The sequence below is a fragment of the Nelusetta ayraudi genome, unplaced genomic scaffold, assembly GCF_046127955.1.
Source record: "Nelusetta ayraudi isolate G7.1 ecotype Tasmania unplaced genomic scaffold, CSIRO-AGI_Nayr_v1 ptg000006l, whole genome shotgun sequence".
Classification (NCBI taxonomy): domain Eukaryota; kingdom Metazoa; phylum Chordata; class Actinopteri; order Tetraodontiformes; family Monacanthidae; genus Nelusetta; species Nelusetta ayraudi.
In genome coordinates this window covers 3,443,996-3,462,371 of record NW_027466056.1, presented here as the reverse complement: position 1 = coordinate 3,462,371, position 18,376 = coordinate 3,443,996, and the positions used below count along the sequence as shown (strand labels likewise).

Genomic DNA, 18,376 nt, shown 5'->3' with positions numbered 1-18,376 from the left:
AACCCCACAGTCACAATGGTCACATGATCCAACCCCCCCTTTCTCAAACACCAGGGCATCAGAAGAAGCAAACACACACACACACACATACAGTCCAGTTGACTTTCAAAAGGCCGATGGAGACGTGATTCTTAAACAGCCATTTTGTAAAAAGACGTTAAAAAGGTGCGACGGCGTCCTCCTCCGTCGGCCCCGACCTTCAGTTCTGCTGAGCGGAGTGGGTGAGGGGGGAGGGAAGGGAGGGTGGAGGCAGGGGGCCAATCAATGAATGGGCGCCCCCTTCTTCCCGCCCCCCAGTCCACCCCTTCAAACACCCCTCCTCCTCCTCCTCCTCCGCCTTCTCCTCCTCCTTCTTCTTCGTCTTCCCCTTCCTTCCCCCGTCACTCGAAGCGCTCGTAGTTCCTGGTCTGACGCATCCGGGGCACCATGTCCAGCAGCAGCCTGCAGGTGGGTGGAGCCCGGAGAGAGGGGGCGGGGCATTAGACGGCAAGGCCACCAAACGACTCAACTGTTTTAAACCTTTGTCTTTTTTCACCTATTAACAATCAGTTTGTGCAAATAACCGCAATTCTTTGAATTAATATCAAAGAAGACATCTGGAATGCCCCCTAGTGGCCAGTTTAAGAACTGGCTAGAAAACAAACAATCTTTCATGTCCAACGGTCATCTTAGGCAGATTGACACTAAACAGAGGAACAGGAACAGGACCCTGAACGCCTCACTGGTCTGACTGGTGTGACTGGTGAGTTTGTCAGCGGCGCCACTCACTTGAGGCCGTAGCCGAGGATGATGAGGCCCATGAGGACGCCTATTGTCCCGTCCAGGTACCACACCTTGGGCTCCTGCTTGAAGACCTCGGCGCTGATGAGGATGGAGAAGCCCATGATGCCGCCCACCAGCGAGTTGAATCCTGGAAAACCAAGCAAAAATATATGAATAATATAGAACAGTACAAAATAAAATTGTGAAATAAAAGACAGGAGGTGAGAATCTTGGAGCTTTGGTGCTGGAATTGTCGAGAGGCTCTGACCCCTGTGACCTCTAGTGGAGCCACAGCAGGTGGAGATGTCTCACATATCTGCCAGGAGCTCATTGCTGAATGAAGCTCTCTCTCTCTCTCTTTCTCTCTCTCTCTCTCTCTCTCTCTGAGTGTGTGGGACGTACCATCGGTGATGAGGGCCCGGCTGGTGAGCACCTTGCCCAGCATGAACTTGACCACGGCCAGGATGATGCAGGCCAGGCCGCTGATGATGGACACGCTGAACAGGAAGCTGTCCTGATGGGGCAGGAGGGGGAGACAGCACAAGCAGACGGTGATGTCACAGAGGGCTGGGAGTGGCTAAGTCAGTAAGTAAGTGAAAGTGAGTCAGTGTCAGTAAGGCTGCTTCGGGCCTGCAGGGGGCGATGTTGATCCAGAAATCATCCCCTCGAAAAAAAAAGAACAATTTTATTGTTCTCATCATCACCTCCTTCCGACCCTATTCAAACATTGATGAACCAGCCCCGCCCACAACCTGGAGTCATTCTGATTGGCCGCCCTAATGAAGGAGGGCGGGGCTGAGGGGCCCGGGGGGGGGGGGGGGCTCTGCAATGCCAGCCATTTATATTTCACGGCGGCCCCCAGAGCGGCGAAGAAAAAAAACTTTGGACCGGGCCGACATCATCAAAGACGAGACGGAGGGAGAAAAAAATGAAAATCTGGAGCCGAGTCAGAGCGGTGACTCAGTGGAGGAGCAAGGGAGGGAGGAAGGAAGGAAGGAAAGAAGCAGAGAGACTCAATGAAATAATAAAATTCTTCAAGGCCTCCTCCTTGAAATATTGATCACATTCCTCACAGAGAGAGAGAGAGAGGGAGAGAGAGAGACAACACTTCCTCCCTGACACCTCTGTTCATGGAACATCAGTTTGGAGAAACTGCAGGAGCCCCACCAGCAGAGTGGTGGCACTACACAGGTGTATACACATATGTATGTATGTATATATATTTACATATATATATACATATGTATCAATATACACATGTATACATATTACATACATATATATTTAAATATGCATATATATATATATATATATGTATATATATATATATATATATATATATATATATATATATATATATATATATATATATATATACATATATATATATATATGTATATATATACATGTATGTATACATACAATGTGGAAATCCCAAACATGTGACCACCTCATCAACATCCAAAGCCATTATGGCGCACGCACGCAGGCACGCATGCACACACACACGCACGCACGCACGCACGCACGCACGCACGCACGCACACACACACACACACGCGCGCGAACACACGCGCGCACATAAAAACACACACACAGACACGAACACACAGCGTGTCGCTGAAGCTGGAGCTGAGATCGGGTGAGAGTCGTCAAACTGGTTCACAGCAGGAAGTGAAGAGGTTAAAATGCGCGGCTGTGGTTCTCCAGGCTGCTTGTTGTGCCTGCAGTGCAGAAGGTTTCCATCCTGCTCCAGTGTCAGAGGGAGTGAAGGGCCGTTCCGTAAAATAGATCCGCCCCCTTCATACACCAGCAGGAGTCGCCACCGTTTTCACACCTCAACGACCCACATTAATACAGTTATTCATCGCCGTCGTCATCATCTTTATCATCTTCATTCTCATCATCATCATCATCTTCACGTTCCGTCTCCCTCCCAGCCCCTCCGCCGGCGCCACTATTGCCAGGCAACAGGCTGGCGGAGCTATTTCAGGAAGCGGCGACGCCTCCCGAGTCTTCACACCTGAGACGAGCGGCAGTCTTCTTCTTCTTCTCCTCCTCCTCCTTCTCCTCCTCCTCTTCCTCCTCCTCCAGCAGGAGGAGACACTCCAGCGTCAACACTTTCCAGGAAGCAGCGAGGGGACCAGGAGGCTGATCAGACACCATCACAGCAGCATCGGGGGAAACTTTGTAATATGGATTTATGGTCATAAATATTATACACGGCGCCGTGTCGAATACAAAAAACACACCGCCTACTGGACGGGAGTGGAGAGGCATCTCTTTTGGAATCGGCCTGACCTGCATGACCCCAAAAACGCAGTGACATTCAGCGCTGTGTGAATTTGAATAAAGTGATGCATCAGGACGGAGCCGAGCCTCCTCCTCCTCCTCCACAAAACCCTTTCCATTCAATCGCATCTCAGCTCAAATAAATAAACAAGTCAACGAGTAAAAACGAATCGTTCAAGTGAGCAGCAGCCGTGTTGAACTGCTGCTCTTCTGCAACGCTCACCCCAAATTCACTCCAAGCACTACAGCAACAAGTGACGCTGTGAAGACATGATAAAAAGAAAAGTAGAGAAAGAGGAGGAGGAGAAAGAGGAGGAGGAAAAGAAGGAGGAGGAGGAGGAAGAGAAAGAAAAGGAGAAGGGGGAGGAGGAGGAGAAGGAGGGGAAGCCGGAGTAGGCAGAGGAGGAGGAGGTGCAGGAGGAGGCAGAGAAGGCGGTGGTGGAGGCAGAGGAGGAGGAGGAGGTGCCCTCTGCCTGAACTGTGGCGCAAATCATAAGTTGTTTATCTGGGAGTTTGTCAGATGTTGCTCTCAGATTGGGAGTCCATATTAATAGTTCAGCAGGCAGAGCTGGTGTGTTTGTTTTAAGGTTGGGGAGTGGGGGTGGGATGGGGGGGGGGGGGGGGGGGGCAAAATGAAATCCTGCCCACTGGCAGACGCTGCAGCAGCAGATCAGAGTCGACAGATCAGCTGCTGCTGCTACTAGGAGCTTTTTTACAAAAAAAAAAGAAGAAGAAGGAAAAAAACAACCAGAAATTCCAGCAGAAATCAGATTATCCGGCCAAACCGGCCACTGGTCGACGCCACCGGCCGACTTCAGAGGGGCCTTTAATTGACCCCGTTTGACACCCCCCCCCCGATCAGCTGACTGCAGCAATAGTGCCGCCCTCACGCAGCGCAGCGTGGGATGCTGGGACTTAAAAACCAAATGGATAACTTAAACGTTAAATGGATCACAAATAATCTGGCCCATATGGCCGACGCTTTAATCCAAATCTCTGCCACATAGATCAAATTCTGAGCGCCCCCCCCCCCCCCCCTGCCGACATGAGTGGCAGCGCTAATCTGTTTTCCCGCACTGTCCCCTGGGGGGCCGTGAAGGCAGCGCTGGACCTCACCACTTCGGGCAGCAGCTTGGTGGCCAGGTCATGGATGGCTTTACCCAGGATGCACAGCGACGACAGGATGAAGATCACGCCCAGGATGGCGCAGGCTCTGCAAAATCAAACACATTTCAAGTTTCAAGCACTTTTTATCATCATCATTATTATTATGCAGCGTTTGGTTACGCACAGTCATATTGGCTTGTGCGATATTGCTCTAAGTCGCTTTGAAACCATCGTCTTTGGTGTCTCAGTGACGCATTAAGCAGCCAAAATTGCTCTCTCTGGACCTGGACTTCGGTAAACGCATCCATTATTTTATCCATTTAATCATTTTTTTTGTATTAAAACTGTTTTGTGATGACTTCTCAGCTCTAACCGTGGCTGCTACGGAGCATGAGACAAATTGCTACTGACAGAAACCGCACGTGTCTCAATTATTCATGATTAATTAAAGGGGCTCCAGGCTGCGAGAACCTCATTGACGCACTTCATTATTTTTTCAAATTGGAAAAAAAAACAATTCGGTTAAGTCTGTAAAATTGATTTGTTTTCGCTGTAATAACCCCCCCCCCAAAATAATCAGCAGGCGGGCCACGGCTGGTTGCGGCTGGTAGCGGTAGTGGTGGAGGCCCCGCCCACTGCGAGGTCTCCCCTCGTTTGGCATCCGCTGCCACTGGACCCCAGTGCAGTGATGTCTACGTCCAAAAAGCTCCAGAAACGACATATTTAACCCTGTGTTGAATAGAATGGAATAAAATACAACACCTATATTAACCCCACGTTGGGGAAATTTGCTAATTACAGCATCAAAAAGAAATGATTGACTGGCTTTAGCTTCTTGCTAAAAAAATAAAATTGCATTTTGTTGGTGCTGCAACTTGATGGGGATGTTGGGGGGGTATGGGATGGGGGGGTGGGGGTGGGGGGGCGGACCACACAAAGGCAGCTTCACAGAACCCAGCAGGGGGCTGTAGAGGAAACATGATTGCTGGTGTTGCTTCTCTCTCTGTCTCTTTTAAGAGTCTTCACGTCTTCCTCTGTGAGTCTGCACTTGCAACCATGGCCACAGTGCAACGCTGTTCACGAATATCTTACAGTGCCTCACAGTGTTCTTCTTGCGCAGGCCTTGTGACTTGCTACGTGTTGGCCCAGCAAGCGTCTCGTGTGTGTTCTCCCAATGGGAGAGGAGCTAAATCCCTGAGAGGCCTCGGTCTCTTATGTCACCTTGGCACAGGAAGAGACATATAGAATTATCAGCGTTTTTTCCTTTTATAACAGGCACACTGTGTGTCAGTTAAAAAAGAAAAAACGCTCATGATTCCATCTACCTCATGAAGACACAATGAACCTCATTCAGGTAGAGCAGGGACGGGCCAACCTTTTGACTGGCGGGGCCACAATGGCTTCTGAAAATTGACAGGGGGGCCGGAGCAGCAGCAGATGGATGGAGTGAAATGAACAAAAGCAAAGTTGGAACAGTGTCTTTGCAGCCCCACGGTGTTTAGCTCTTTATTGAAATGACCATTAAAAAGCACTGAAAAAAATAGGCTGAAATACAGCTATTTTATGACTTACTGCCTATTCATATAATTTCTTCCAACTTTGGTGGGCCAGATTAAAAATCTTTATGGGCTGCATATGGCCCCCGGGCCGTAGTTTGCCCATGCCTGAGTAAGAGGAAGAGACACTCCAGGTGGAGGGAACACTCATATGTATCTAACTCATCAGATTCTCACATTTATTCAATGGTATCAAAACTTTGTGTGTGTGAGAGTGCTTGTTTAGACCTCGTTGTTCCCCTCTTGCGATATTAAATCTTTCACCTGCTGCTCAGACTTTGTCTTTTTCACTCGCCGAGCTAAACTTTTGTCGTTCGATAAAATCGTCGTTGACAAATCACCTCACTGTGGTTTTCCCCGACGTCTGAGCGCACCGATCAATCACAGAGCGCGGCCATCGTCGACGGCGCACAATCGATGGCGAAATTGAATCGCGAGCTGCAGCGGGAGCTTCTCGACGACGACCAATTACAGACTTTTCCGGGAAGCGCCGGCGTATTTACAGGCAAGCGACGGCGGCGGTAGTTTGGCCGACAGACGTCCTTGAGAGACCTTGGGCCAATTAGCTGAACTCCAGAGGGAGACGGCTGGAGCGTGTGAGCATATGCCGGCGTCACGCTTGGCTACCAGTGGGTGGGGTCTTCCAATAGGAGGTGTGGGGGCTTTGTGCTTTTGGCTGGATGAGGTAACCACGGCAACACGTCCCTGGAGGAGGTCGGCAGCAGGAAAGACAGCAGAGAGGGCTAAAGTCTCTTTTGTAAAAGGTGTGAGAGGTGGATTGGTTCATGCACACACACACACACACACACACACAAATGCAGCAGCTGGAAAGAAAATGCGCCACATGTCCTGCACTTTAGTGTTGACTCGGAAACAACAGCGACGTCAGCTCACCCAGCTGGCCCACTTCAGACGAGCGACATCACCACCGGAGCTATCTCGTGTGCTAACAAGCTAGCAGGCTAACAAACTTTGCTTTTCTCAGCTCACTTTAGGTGCGTTTCCATTACCCCTAGAATTGCGCGAAACCGAAATATCGCAATAAAAAAAGTGGTCATGGAAACCTAAACTTCCCTTCAAGTGAAAATGGAGCAGTATGTTTGGACGGAGGAGGAGACGGAACATTTTTTGCAAGTCAACCATTCCTGACAGCAAACAACGTCGAAACGCAGCTTTATGGCAAAATGTGATTTATACCTCCATCCTCCTCAAAGTGTGGTCTCATGGGACGAGATTTTACAAGAATTACGGTTTAAACGCTTCACACCATTCAATGGAAACACCTGCAAATCACAACGGTCGAAATTTTAGAACTGTCGCTTTTATTTTGAGAAAAACTGTCATGGAAACACAGCTTGCGATGTCTCGGAAGTGAAATGAAAGGGAAGAGAAAGCAGTGACAAATGTAGCGCTGCCTTTTTACAGCAATGCCTGTACGTGCACGTACAGGCATTGCTGTGTGCTGTGTGTGCTCGTTTCAGCAGCTCGCAGGTCCTCCCCTGCTGCTGTCTTTTCTTTCCTTTCTTTCTTTCCTTTCTTTCTTTCATTTCTTTCGTTCCTTCCGTGTGAAATGCAGGATGTAAATCAATCCGTGTTCTGATCCCCCCCAGAGGGAGCCTGATGTTGCGCCGCCGCCAATTAGCGGCTGCGTCGCTTCCTGCCTGAGCTGAACTTTGTCCGCATTTCTCCAATTAAGGCAGAGCGACGGCCGAGCGTCCAGCTGGGACGCTGTTCACTTTAGCAGATCCCCCCCCCCCTCCGCTGCAGCGGCTGCTTCAATCAGCTGATCAGCGGGGAGTTTCAGCAATTCAGCTTTACATCTGTGCTCAACCAAGAAAAACAACAAAACTAAATTAATATGTCTCGTTTTTTTTATGAGGCTCAGATGGTGTGAGCGTAATTTGATTTTTTTTGCTTTCGCTTTGCGCTGGTAATTCGGAGCGCGTGAGCAGCGAGGCAACAAATTCTGGTGGTATTTTGGTTGACGAGATTGAGGCAGAAAATTAAAAAAAAAAACTTGTGATTTCCACTCCGATTCAGTGGCCCACGAGTCTCACTGTAGGAGTTTAGAACCGCTCTGGTCACACACACACACAACACACACACAACACACACACAACACACACACACACACACACACACACACACACACACTGTGGCCTCAGACAGTGATACAGACTCCTCTGAAATCAGTCAGCTGACACTTGAATTGGTTTAAAACAGCCGGCCAATGAGATTGCTGCATCGCCTGCACACTTTTTTCCATGGATGAAATAAGGCCCCTCGTGATGTCACAAAGGGGGCAGAGTGAGCTCCTTGAGTTCTTTGAGGTCTATGCACGCAGTAAATGTTTTCTGCTGAGGATTTATGGTGGGAAACTGCTCTGCTGGAGTGTCAGTGAGGTTGGGGAGAAAAAAAAACAAACGCCAGAAAGAAAAACAAAAAACAAAAAATGTGGAAACCTTTTCGGTGCAACGACGGCGTTGCGCCATTTCCTATTCGGCAAAAACAAAAACCAAAAAAGTGGTTGCGTGCGTCTTACGAAAAAGCAGCGGCGGTTGTGTGTCTGTCTTACATGTACTCCCTGTGCGCCGAGTGCACGGCCGCCGCGTTGCTGTAGCGCCACAGCACGATGGCGGAGGACAGCACGTCCAGTGTGGCGTCAAACTGCAGGGCAACACAAGCACACACAAGACACAGACAGCTTCATTCTAAAAAATGTTTGACTGGTGGGGCCTCGATGGGTCCCTACAATGTGACTGTGAATGGGGGAGGCGGAGCAGGAGCAGATGGATGGAGTGTTTTGGTGAGCCGCCCTTTTAGGAGGAGAATATATATCAAGGGATGTGCATAGAAAGCCTGGTTTAAGCATTACAAGGACATCAGTGCCTTTAAAGCCCCACGGTGTTAAGCCTTTATTGAAATGACTCCTAAAACACTGACAAAATTGAAGAAATACAGCTGGTTTATTACTTACTGACACTCATTTCTTCAAGGTTTGCGGGCCGGATTAACAAGCTTAATGGGCCGCATATGGCCCCCAGGCCGTAGTTTACCCATGTCTTTTCTAAAACGTCCTTTGGCGTTGAAGCCTTTTAAAGTTTTCTGGAGGGGGTGGAGGGGAGTGTGTGTGTGTGTGTGGGGGGGGGGCAGGGGGGGGACTTACAGCGAATCCGAAGGCTGAGGCGCTGTGACGCATGATGGAAACAGCTGGAGGAGGGAAAAAAGAGAAGGAAAACAGAGAATGAGCGTCACAAATCATCATCGCATGCACAAAAATATTTTTTAAAAAACAAGTGAAAAACAAACGCAACGAACAGTGGTGAGATAAAAGTCTGATGGTTGTTTGGAGTGTTTGCAGCTCCAGATGTGGGCGTGAGACCCTGCAGTGGGAGGAGCAGGTGGAGATGCAGTAGCGGGGTGGGGCTGGAGGAGAGACAGCAGAAGGGAGGAATCCTCTCCTCTCCTCTCCAACCCGGGGTTTATTTTTAGCAGGAATCACTGGGGACCCGGCGGCTCGCCTCAGCCCTGCATGCACAAGCACGACAGAGTCGACGCCGCTACCTCCTCCTCTTCCTCCTCCACCTCCTCTTCCTCGCAGTAGCTCGCTCATTTATTTTTCACCGAAAGCGAACCCCGAAAAAAATCATGTTTTCCCTCCTTCATGTGTGCAACTCCCTTCGTTGAGATTCCGGTGCTTCAGCGTCGCGTCTGCAGCAGGTTCTGCAGGTTCTGCAGCTTCCCGCCCAAACAAAACCAGAGAGAGAGAAATGGAATCTGGCCGTGAATACCAACGAGTTGGGGGGAGGGGGGGGGGTGTCTATATCAACTCCCGCATCTGCAGAGATGATGCAGATCCGATATCCCAGAGTCGGGAAAATTAGCACACAGCACCCATGTCGTACAGGTTTTTTGTAACTCTTTTTTTCACGCTGCAGACTGTCAACAGAGAGCTAAAAAAAATTGAGGGGTCGATTAATTGGGCGTGACTAAGATAAAATTAAAATTAATCCAGATAAAATAAAGTTTCCAGCATTACAGCAGCAAAATGGATCGCAAAAAATAAAAAGCAAAGGTACAAAAACAGGCAATAAATAGCAAACAGTAGCAAAGAAATAATAATAATAATAAATATGGATATTATATAACACTGGGGAACACAATTTCTGTTGAGTTAGGTCTGACAGCTGTTTTTAACTAATTTTTGGGTGCGGAGGAATCCAAAACTGATCTCAGTTTTTCTCTATCACGTCAAGATTTTGAACTATAGGATCCCCGTTTTCTTAAAAAAAAATAAAAATGAAAAATACTGTACTGAACAGATATGTGCTTGTTTTACAAAATATTTCAAATATTGACAGATAATGAAATATGAAAGAAACATCATGACTGTAATGTTTATTTAACACTATCATGTTTTTTTATTTTACAAAGGATATGGCTACTGTGAATGTAATTGTGTGCAAGTAGTTATGAATTTCAGCTGAATGAGGCATTGGTCCTATAGCTGATGGTAGATTAGGATATTTTATTTTACTTTTGTTTTTCTTGTTAAGCCCTGATGTTTTCACTAAACAACAGTAACAGTCCGTGCTGTGATCTTTTTGCTCTTGCCAAACCAGGGGATACCAAATGCCAACTTTTCGCGTCTTCCTTTGGTGCACATCGGTAACTTCTCGACACACTGCTTGCACACTTTGCGAGGGGCCCATGGCTTGTGCTCTTGATCACTGATTTTTACTTTAAAATATGCAAAAATCTGCTTGTTTGACAAATGCACTGATGTTTGCCCTCTGACTTGGAACGGTGAAACTACCACAAATATAGCAAAAGGAGTCAGGGTTGCTTAGGCATTAATGAGAAGTAGCAGGAGCAGACCTGACCGGGATCAAAAGGAAATATATACCAGTGTGAATAAAACACTAAGATGGAATAGCTACCGGCGTTGAAAACTAAAAAAAAAAAAACAGCATCAAAGGAAATAGAACTTACAACTGTATGCCCATGGTTACAAGGTTAAGAGAAAAGCCAGCACAAATCCTCTTAATTCCTACGATGCTAGCTTTCTGTTTGCAGATATTGATAGTACTGGCCCACTGGGAGCTGCACACCCCTCACCGCACTGTCTCAATTGGGACTGCACAAACAAGTTGCCACGTAGCCGTAGATGAGTCCAATCGTAATCAGCTGGCAAGTCTTACTGCAGCTAACCAGTGGGATTGTGCTTGACTGGAGAGTAAGCTGTGGAGAAAAAAACCTGACGTGCTAGACAAAAAAATGACTGCAATTTTGGAATCAGCATGCCAATTTTAGTTTGAAAAAAAAAAGTTTGGCATAAAAATCTAACTCGACAGAATTTCTTTTTCAAATTGTTCCCCAGTTTAATATAACAGGAGGTCACACAGAGGTCGTGCCGTTCATATCAGATTTAAAAAAGAAGATCCGTTAGATGGAGCGGAGCTGATTAGAGGAATTTGAGTGCGTGGTGCGCAGCAGCCGCAGCTTAGGAAGCTGCACTGGGTGCAGCCTTTGATGGCACCCTGAGCAGCGACAAGCACAACGCACGCGCGTCATTCTGATAGAGTTTCTGCAAAGCAACATCGAGGCCGGTTTGAAACGGTGACGGCCAACATTTGTGAGTTGACAGGCGCCACAAACAGAGGGAGAGGACGTCTGTGTGTGTGTGTGTGTGTGTGTGTGTGTATGTGTGTGGTGCCTCTGCACATGTTGAAGTAACAAAACGAGGGATGCACGTGTGGGGGCGGGGGGGAGGAAGGGAAAGGGTTCCGCCTCCTTTTTATCGACATGCGAAGGCCGCCGCAGTGTCACTTTGACTGGCGAACAATAACGCTGTTCCTTCTTTTCAGCTGACAAGTGACTCAAATCAAAGAAGAAAAAGAGAGAAAAAAAGAGAAAGCAGACGACAACAGCGCTGGTTTGGGTTGTCAAGAAGCAGCGGCTGGAAGAGCAGAACTGCAAAAAAACCATCATCACGTTTCAGCTGGAGTTGAATCGATGTGACTGACTGACTGACTAATTGACTTGACTGGCTGACTGGATGACTGACTGACTGGATGACTGATTGATTGACTGACTGACTGGCTGACTGACTGGCTGAATGAAGAATTTTCATCTACTTGCACACACTTTTGTTCTCTTCCATCATCACGAGTTCAACAATCTCCACTTCCCTCTCGGCGTCATACCTGCTTCATTAGGAGCGGAAAGAAGCTTAAAAAATATCAAGAAAGAAAACAGAAAAAAAAGGAAAAGTAGTCAGTCAATTAGTCTGCTGAGGCTGCAGGAGGATGAAAAAAATAAATAAATTTAAAAAAAGGAGAAACGGAGCCCAGCGACTCCTAATTGGCTCCCTAGGAAGAGCGCTGGGCTTGGTGGTCGGGTGTCAGCGGAGAAGCACTGCACTGCACTGCACTCTCTCTCTTTGTGTGTGTGTGTGTGTGTGTCATCATCTGACAGGCGAACGCAGGAGAACAAGAAGATGAAACAGCAGCGGCGGCGGCGGCTCTGCGGCTCCACCGTGGGCTGGATTTCAGCCGTCAGACGAGCGTTTCGCTCGCAGGATCCACGCCGGCGCCTGGTCTCAGCGCCTCGTTAACCGGGAGAGTGTTTACTTTCTCACGCCACGCTGAATAAATAAACCAAACACATAAATGGTCCTGGGATCCGGCGCACAGCTTTGATACGAATCCGTCAGATCCGTCCTTTTGTAAAAAAAAAAAAAAAACGTGTCCGCTAACGCGCTCTGTATCTTCTGATCTGGCAACGCGGCGAGAACACGGCGACTCTGGCGAGGCCTGAACCGGGAAGGCTGGTCGACTGGAACCATTCGCTGACGGCCGCACGAGTAAAGAGAGAGTCGTCTGTGGGAGAGAAAAAGAACACGCGGTCGGCTGCTTTCCCACTGCTGGTGCGGCCCACTGCTAATTAGCATGTTCAGCCTCCTGTTCTTGGCATCACCGCGTTAGGAAAAACACAACAAAAACAAACACAACCGATAAAACTGTTGCATAATTTCCCCCCCGGAGTCGTGCCGGATGGATTCAATGGAACCAAACCGTGCGACCCGAGTCGTTCTGTCCGGCCGTCTGATTCTTATTTTGCCGTCGCTGAAAGAGGAAGCGGGCAAAGGTCAACTGGGTGTGTGTGTTGGAGCCACTGCTGCACCTTGCTGGCCGGGGACAAACAATCACACACAAGTTCACACACAAGTTCACACACACACACACACTCGGGAAGCCTCAGCAATGACGTTTGCCTTCGTCAAATTTGCATAGGTGGCCAAATGAAAAATAGGAATGTCCCCTCAGCTCTTTGCTGACGGACATTTTAACGAGGGTACAGGCGTGTTTACTCTCTCATTCTCTCGCCAGCTTGTTGTTTCTGTGTCCAGGAGTGTCTTCCAACGAAAGGTGTTTGTAATATTTTTTTCCTTGCGCCGAGCTCCATAGGAAGACAAATATTTAATAACGAGGCGGCGCGAGTTTCAACGCAGAGCGCCTGCGAGGAGATGATGAGACGCGTGTTAAAAGATCTTCTTATGGGATTTGGCAGGCGAGGACAAGCTTCCAGATCAATAAGGGGGGGGGGGGGGGGGGCTGGTGGGGGGGCTGGTGGGGGGAAAACACGCAACCGGCGACACTATTAGAAAAAAGACAACACTGAATCAAGCGGAGTAATAACACCGAAGCATCAACTTGAGAGTGATTTTCCCGCTCAGCGCAGCAAAAGACGAAGCGACGAGGTTGTTGCACAATGTTGGAGCCAAGATATTTATTTTCTTTCCTTATTTCTGATTTATTGGTACTTTGGCTTAATGTGTTAATTATGGACTTTGTATTTTCTCATCAGCAGTTGCGCTAAGGGCCACGCCCTCACACCACCGTAGGCAGGTGACTGCAGCACCTGCACTACGTTAGGGTGGTTAACGGGGCCGGCAGGTCTCTTGAGTCGAACGCAGCCGAACACTTTCAGACCGCTGTCAAGCATTTTTATTGGATTTCTGATCTTTGACTATTTTTGGATTACTTTGACGATCAGTGTGTTGGAAGCAACCTGTGCCGCGTTGTCCACTGTCGCGGTAAGACTGTTTTAGTTTGGGTTTTTTTTTGAGTGGAAAAATAAACAAACGGAGCATTGGATCGCCGCATCCTCCAGAGTTTCTGTTTTGCACAACCACGCTTGGGCGCGTCAAACTGAAAACTCAAAAGATTCACCAGGAGCAAAGCCCCAAATTTCAGTGGGAAATAGGCGCGCTTTTACACAAGATTTATGCTATTTTCTTTCCCACTGCCACGCAGCTCAGACTGCGTCAGACTGGCTTCTACGGTCGGTTGTGAATATGAACGCAGGTTAAGAATAGAGCGCCGATGCCGACACCTCCAGGGCCTGCTTCCTTATCGCAACAGGAAGTGTGCAGAGTGTTGGTTGGCCAGGGGCTGCTGTGAAAACCAAAGCGCCCCGACCCAGTTTACTAGCAGGTTCTGAACTTGCTGCAAATTAACACCGTTTACCCAAAAGAAAAAAGAAAAAAAAATCCCAGGGGTTAAAAGTTTGATTTGAAAGGGACGAGATTGTGCACAAACACAAATGTATATTGCATATACAGAGTCAGCCCGATTAATGTAGACACACACATCAGGACGAGAAAAGCTTGCATCAGTATTTAATACCAAAGATACCAAGTTTGATCAAATTAGCGACTACGTTGGTGGCCCTTTACAAGAAATTGAAAATGCATGTGCAGCAATCCCATTGGACATTTTGGCCAATGTGACCCAAGCAGTGGTGTGTGGCCACCACTTCGAGCCCCTCTTAATAAGGGTTGTATTAATCTTGTGATGTCTGAACAAATTTGGTATTGAAATATTTCTGCTAATTTTTCTTTTCCTGACGTGTGTCCACATTATTTTGGCTGAGTCTGTATGTGTGTAAGAGAGCATAACGGTCCGGTACCATCAGGGGTTTGATACCATCAGTCCTCGACTCCAGCTTCAGCACAGCCTCTCACACCTCCGCACACGTGAAAAATCGCCGAACCCAAAGGTTTCTAAAGGTTGTCTGTCGATCAGCGAGGTGAATTTTGCCGAGGCTGAATTGGATTAGCGGAGGCGAATCACCTCCTGGAGCCCATTAAGAGTGAAAGAGACGAGTCTTTGAGAGAAGTTTGGGTTTTTCCCCCCTCACTGGTCACTCAATTCCAAAGGGCAGGCATCAGGGAAACTAGACGGGAACATTTAGAGGAGGGGGGGGCAAGGCTTTTTGACTCGTGGGCCACGACGAGATCTAAGAGTTGACAGAGGGGCCAGTTTCTCATTGGAGAAAAAAATATCTATCATGAGATATGTAGAAAGCACGTGCTTTAATGTCAATTAAAATAATGAACCAAAGCCATTCAACGAAATCTGTGTCTTTGAAGCCCCCTCGGTATTTCGCTCTTTTTTTTAAATGACTCTTAAACCGCTGAAATAATTGATGAAATACTGCTATCTTATGACTTTCTCACTATTAATATAATTTCTTTAAGTTCAATGGGCTGGATTACTTGTACAAAGCTTAACAGGCCGCATATGGTCCCCGGGCCATCGTTTGCCCATGCCTGGTTTGGGGGTGGACACAGCGGAAGGTTGGGAAGCTGAGGATGCGATGACTTGAGCGCCACTCACTGAAGGCCACGATGGCCAGGATGATGGTGACGGCGATGGATACCCAGGACACCCACAGGGCCTTCTTGCGGTAGCTCTGGGCCTCATGGGGCTTCAGGCGCATGCTGCTTTCCAGGAGGCCTGCGGGGGAGAGCATGAGAGTGAGACGGAGTGAGACGGAGTGAGACGGAGCAACCGGAGGCCGCATGACTCGGGATCAAAACAGGAGCAATTTAACTGGAGGGAGGGAACACACAATTAGCGCACATTGCGTAACCTGCCCTGGTTGTGGATGTTAAAAAGACAGAAAACTATTGCTGGAGTGCACGAGGTCAGCGCACGCAGACTATAAAAAAAACTGGAGTTATCAGAGAGAGAGAGAGAGAGAGAGAGAGAGAGAGAGAGAGAGGAGTGAGATTTAGCGTTTCCACCAGCAGTCACGCCAACGCTCGTACTTCTCCTCCCCCTGCAGTAAGTAAAGATCAGAAACGCAGGAGCCGCTGGCAGCTAAAGATCAGGGTGGCGGGGGGTGGGGGGTTCTTTGCTGCTGTGGACGTCTGAGCAGCGTCCCTGACAATCATTTCAATATCTGAGCTTGAGAGAGACGGGTAAAATATTATGGCCCATTATGGATCAATGTTTGGGTGAACGTACGGGACGATTCTCTTCAAACGAAGAGTCAAACTACATCCTTGCTTTGTTTGTTTTTCCCACCTCTTTTTTTCTCCCCTTTCCTACGATTTAAAATAACGCAAGTGTGTACTCAAACATTTTACAAGAGGATCAGAGCATTTGCAGCGATAAGCATCTCCACTCTGATAACCCCCCCTCCCCCACCCTTCCAACTCCCCTCCCACATTCTACAGCTCATCAGGCGGTATTAAAAATGCATCCGTTCCGTTACAGCTTGTATAATTCAGGGTTCACCCCGTTTCACCTGGAACCGCACAGAGGCGCGAGGGAGCCACACCTGAGAGGAGTCAGGAGTCGCTCGCTGCTGTTCAACAACCACTGTTTGAGGGCTTCACCCTCAGAGACGCTTAATGTATTCACAGAGCCTGCGACCACAGCGGGCACAATGAAAACATGCACGGACACACACACGCACACACACTATGTACCCCTGATGCACAAGGCAGTGCAGTGAATAATTGATCACAATAATAATGGCACGAATCACCTAAAGCAGAGAGAAAACGAGGGAGAAAGTAAAATATTTGGATTTTTTTTCCTGTCCAGCTGCAAAAGTTGGCTTCAATTTATTATTATTATTATTATTATTATTATTATTATTATTACTATTATTATTATTATTATTATTATTATTAGTAGTAGTAGTAGTAGTAGTAGTAGTAGTATTTTAAATCTCACTGTTAAAAACAAACAAACAAAACAAAACATGGGAAAGTCGCACAGAGTGCAACATTTTAACTTTGCACGCAACAACTACCCGACCTACCTCCGTCCTCTATGCTGTCTGTGATCTTCATTTCCTGGTTCATCTTCACAGTCCCGGCTTGACTCTCAGTGCCGGGCAGCTGCTGTTGCTGCTGCTGCTGCTGCTGCTGCGGGTCCGCCTCCTGCTGCTGCTGCTGCTGCTGCTGCTGCTGCTCGCACTGGCCGTTCGCCACCGCCGGGTCCGCTGTCACAGCCGGGTGAGGCGGGCAGGCGATGCTGGTTTCTGTCACCCTGAAGTCCGTCATCTTAGTTGGGCTGGCTGGCAGCTCGCAATGAGGAGGAGGAGGCGCTCCGACACGCAACAGAAATGTCACACCCGAGCGTGAAGTGGTGCTCGGGAGGAGGAGGAGGAGGAGTGAGGGAGTGAGGGACACCTCGCAGAGCTGCGGCGGGTCCGGGGGTTGAGGAAGTGGAAGGCGAAGTAGCGACGACACGGCACCGGAAATTGAGAGGAACGGGCTTCAAAACAAACCGCATAAAGTCCCTGTTCAGATATTAGAAGGACTTTTTTTGTGTTCGAACCGAAGTCTCCTGGCGCGCCTTTGCAGGCATGCTTAGCGCCCCCTGTCGAAACTGCAACGTTTACGTGCCTCGCGTGACGTAGACGTAAGGGGCATAAAAATGAAACTAATTAATGTCAAGGACTTCCAAATTTGATGTCATGTGATTTCAAAGTTCATGTAGCAAAGAATAAACCTTTTGCCCTTCTTCTTTGTAACTATTTCTCACAGGTCATAAACGCACAATGAAGTTGAATAACTGGCATATACTGAATGTTGGGGTTATCATTGCACATAAGTCCAGGCGGACTATGTATCATTATTGTCATGGGAGGGTTAAAATTTTAACCCTCCCATGACAACAATAACACATAGGCCGCACCTTCAACGTACTTTGTAAATACATATTTAAAACCTAAAATTAAGGCAGCAAACAAAGAACTAGTCTCTGACATGTTTGCCAACATTATTCTTTCTACTCGTCTCACCTGTTGCGCGCCGTCATGGCGGTACAGTAGGTTGCTGTTTATTTTGAAGGAGGGAACCGGTAGTCGACTGTATGTGTTCCCACTGGGCCACAGTCTGGACGAGGCATCTGACGCCCCCCAACACATCTCAACTAAAACCCTGAGAGAAAAAAACCCAAAAAAGTCATATCACACTCACATCACACAATTCGCGATCAGGCGAGGCAGCGAGGCCGCACCTGGACTCTAATTACTCCTCAGCTCTGGCGGGAATCACGTGAGTCCACCCCGCATGTGCTGCACTCGTGCTGCTCTGCACGCGACCACCACAGCGTCGACCACCGTCACGTGGAGACGACTGCGGGCAAGCCAACCAACAGTTGGGACACAAAAGCAGACACCAATCGACACCCTAAAGTGGAATAATGGGCTGAGAATTTGGAATTTCTACAAAATGTAACTTCGAAGTCAAGAATAGAAAGACGAATCTACGATGGACAGAAAAATCTACATTTTTGGAGGAGCTTTATTTTGGAATGCTACATCAGAATGTTCTTAAACTAAGTGGTAGG

At 48.0% G+C, this 18,376-nt stretch overlaps 1 protein-coding gene across 3 annotated transcripts; it reads right to left on the bottom strand.

Moving 5' to 3' along the window:
* Positions 1-18: 18 nt before the first annotated feature.
* Positions 19-17,990, bottom strand: LOC142881665 (transmembrane protein 163a). Of its 3 annotated transcripts, none has more exons than XM_076016093.1 (9): positions 17,826-17,990; positions 16,839-17,410; positions 15,401-15,520; positions 8,884-8,927; positions 8,293-8,384; positions 4,171-4,267; positions 1,165-1,276; positions 769-910; positions 19-441 (listed from the first exon to the last, which is right to left on the bottom strand). In XM_076016093.1, the coding sequence occupies exons 2-9, from the start codon at positions 17,080-17,082 to the stop codon at positions 381-383; spliced, it is 912 nt and encodes a 303-aa protein (XP_075872208.1). In that variant the 5' UTR covers positions 17,083-17,410; positions 17,826-17,990; the 3' UTR covers positions 19-380. The 3 variants fall into 3 exon arrangements, with proteins under 3 accessions (XP_075872208.1, XP_075872192.1, XP_075872202.1); XM_076016077.1 differs by having other exon boundaries at positions 16,839-17,220; XM_076016087.1 differs by having other exon boundaries at positions 16,839-17,990.
* Between the last annotated feature and the right edge of the window lie 386 nt (positions 17,991-18,376).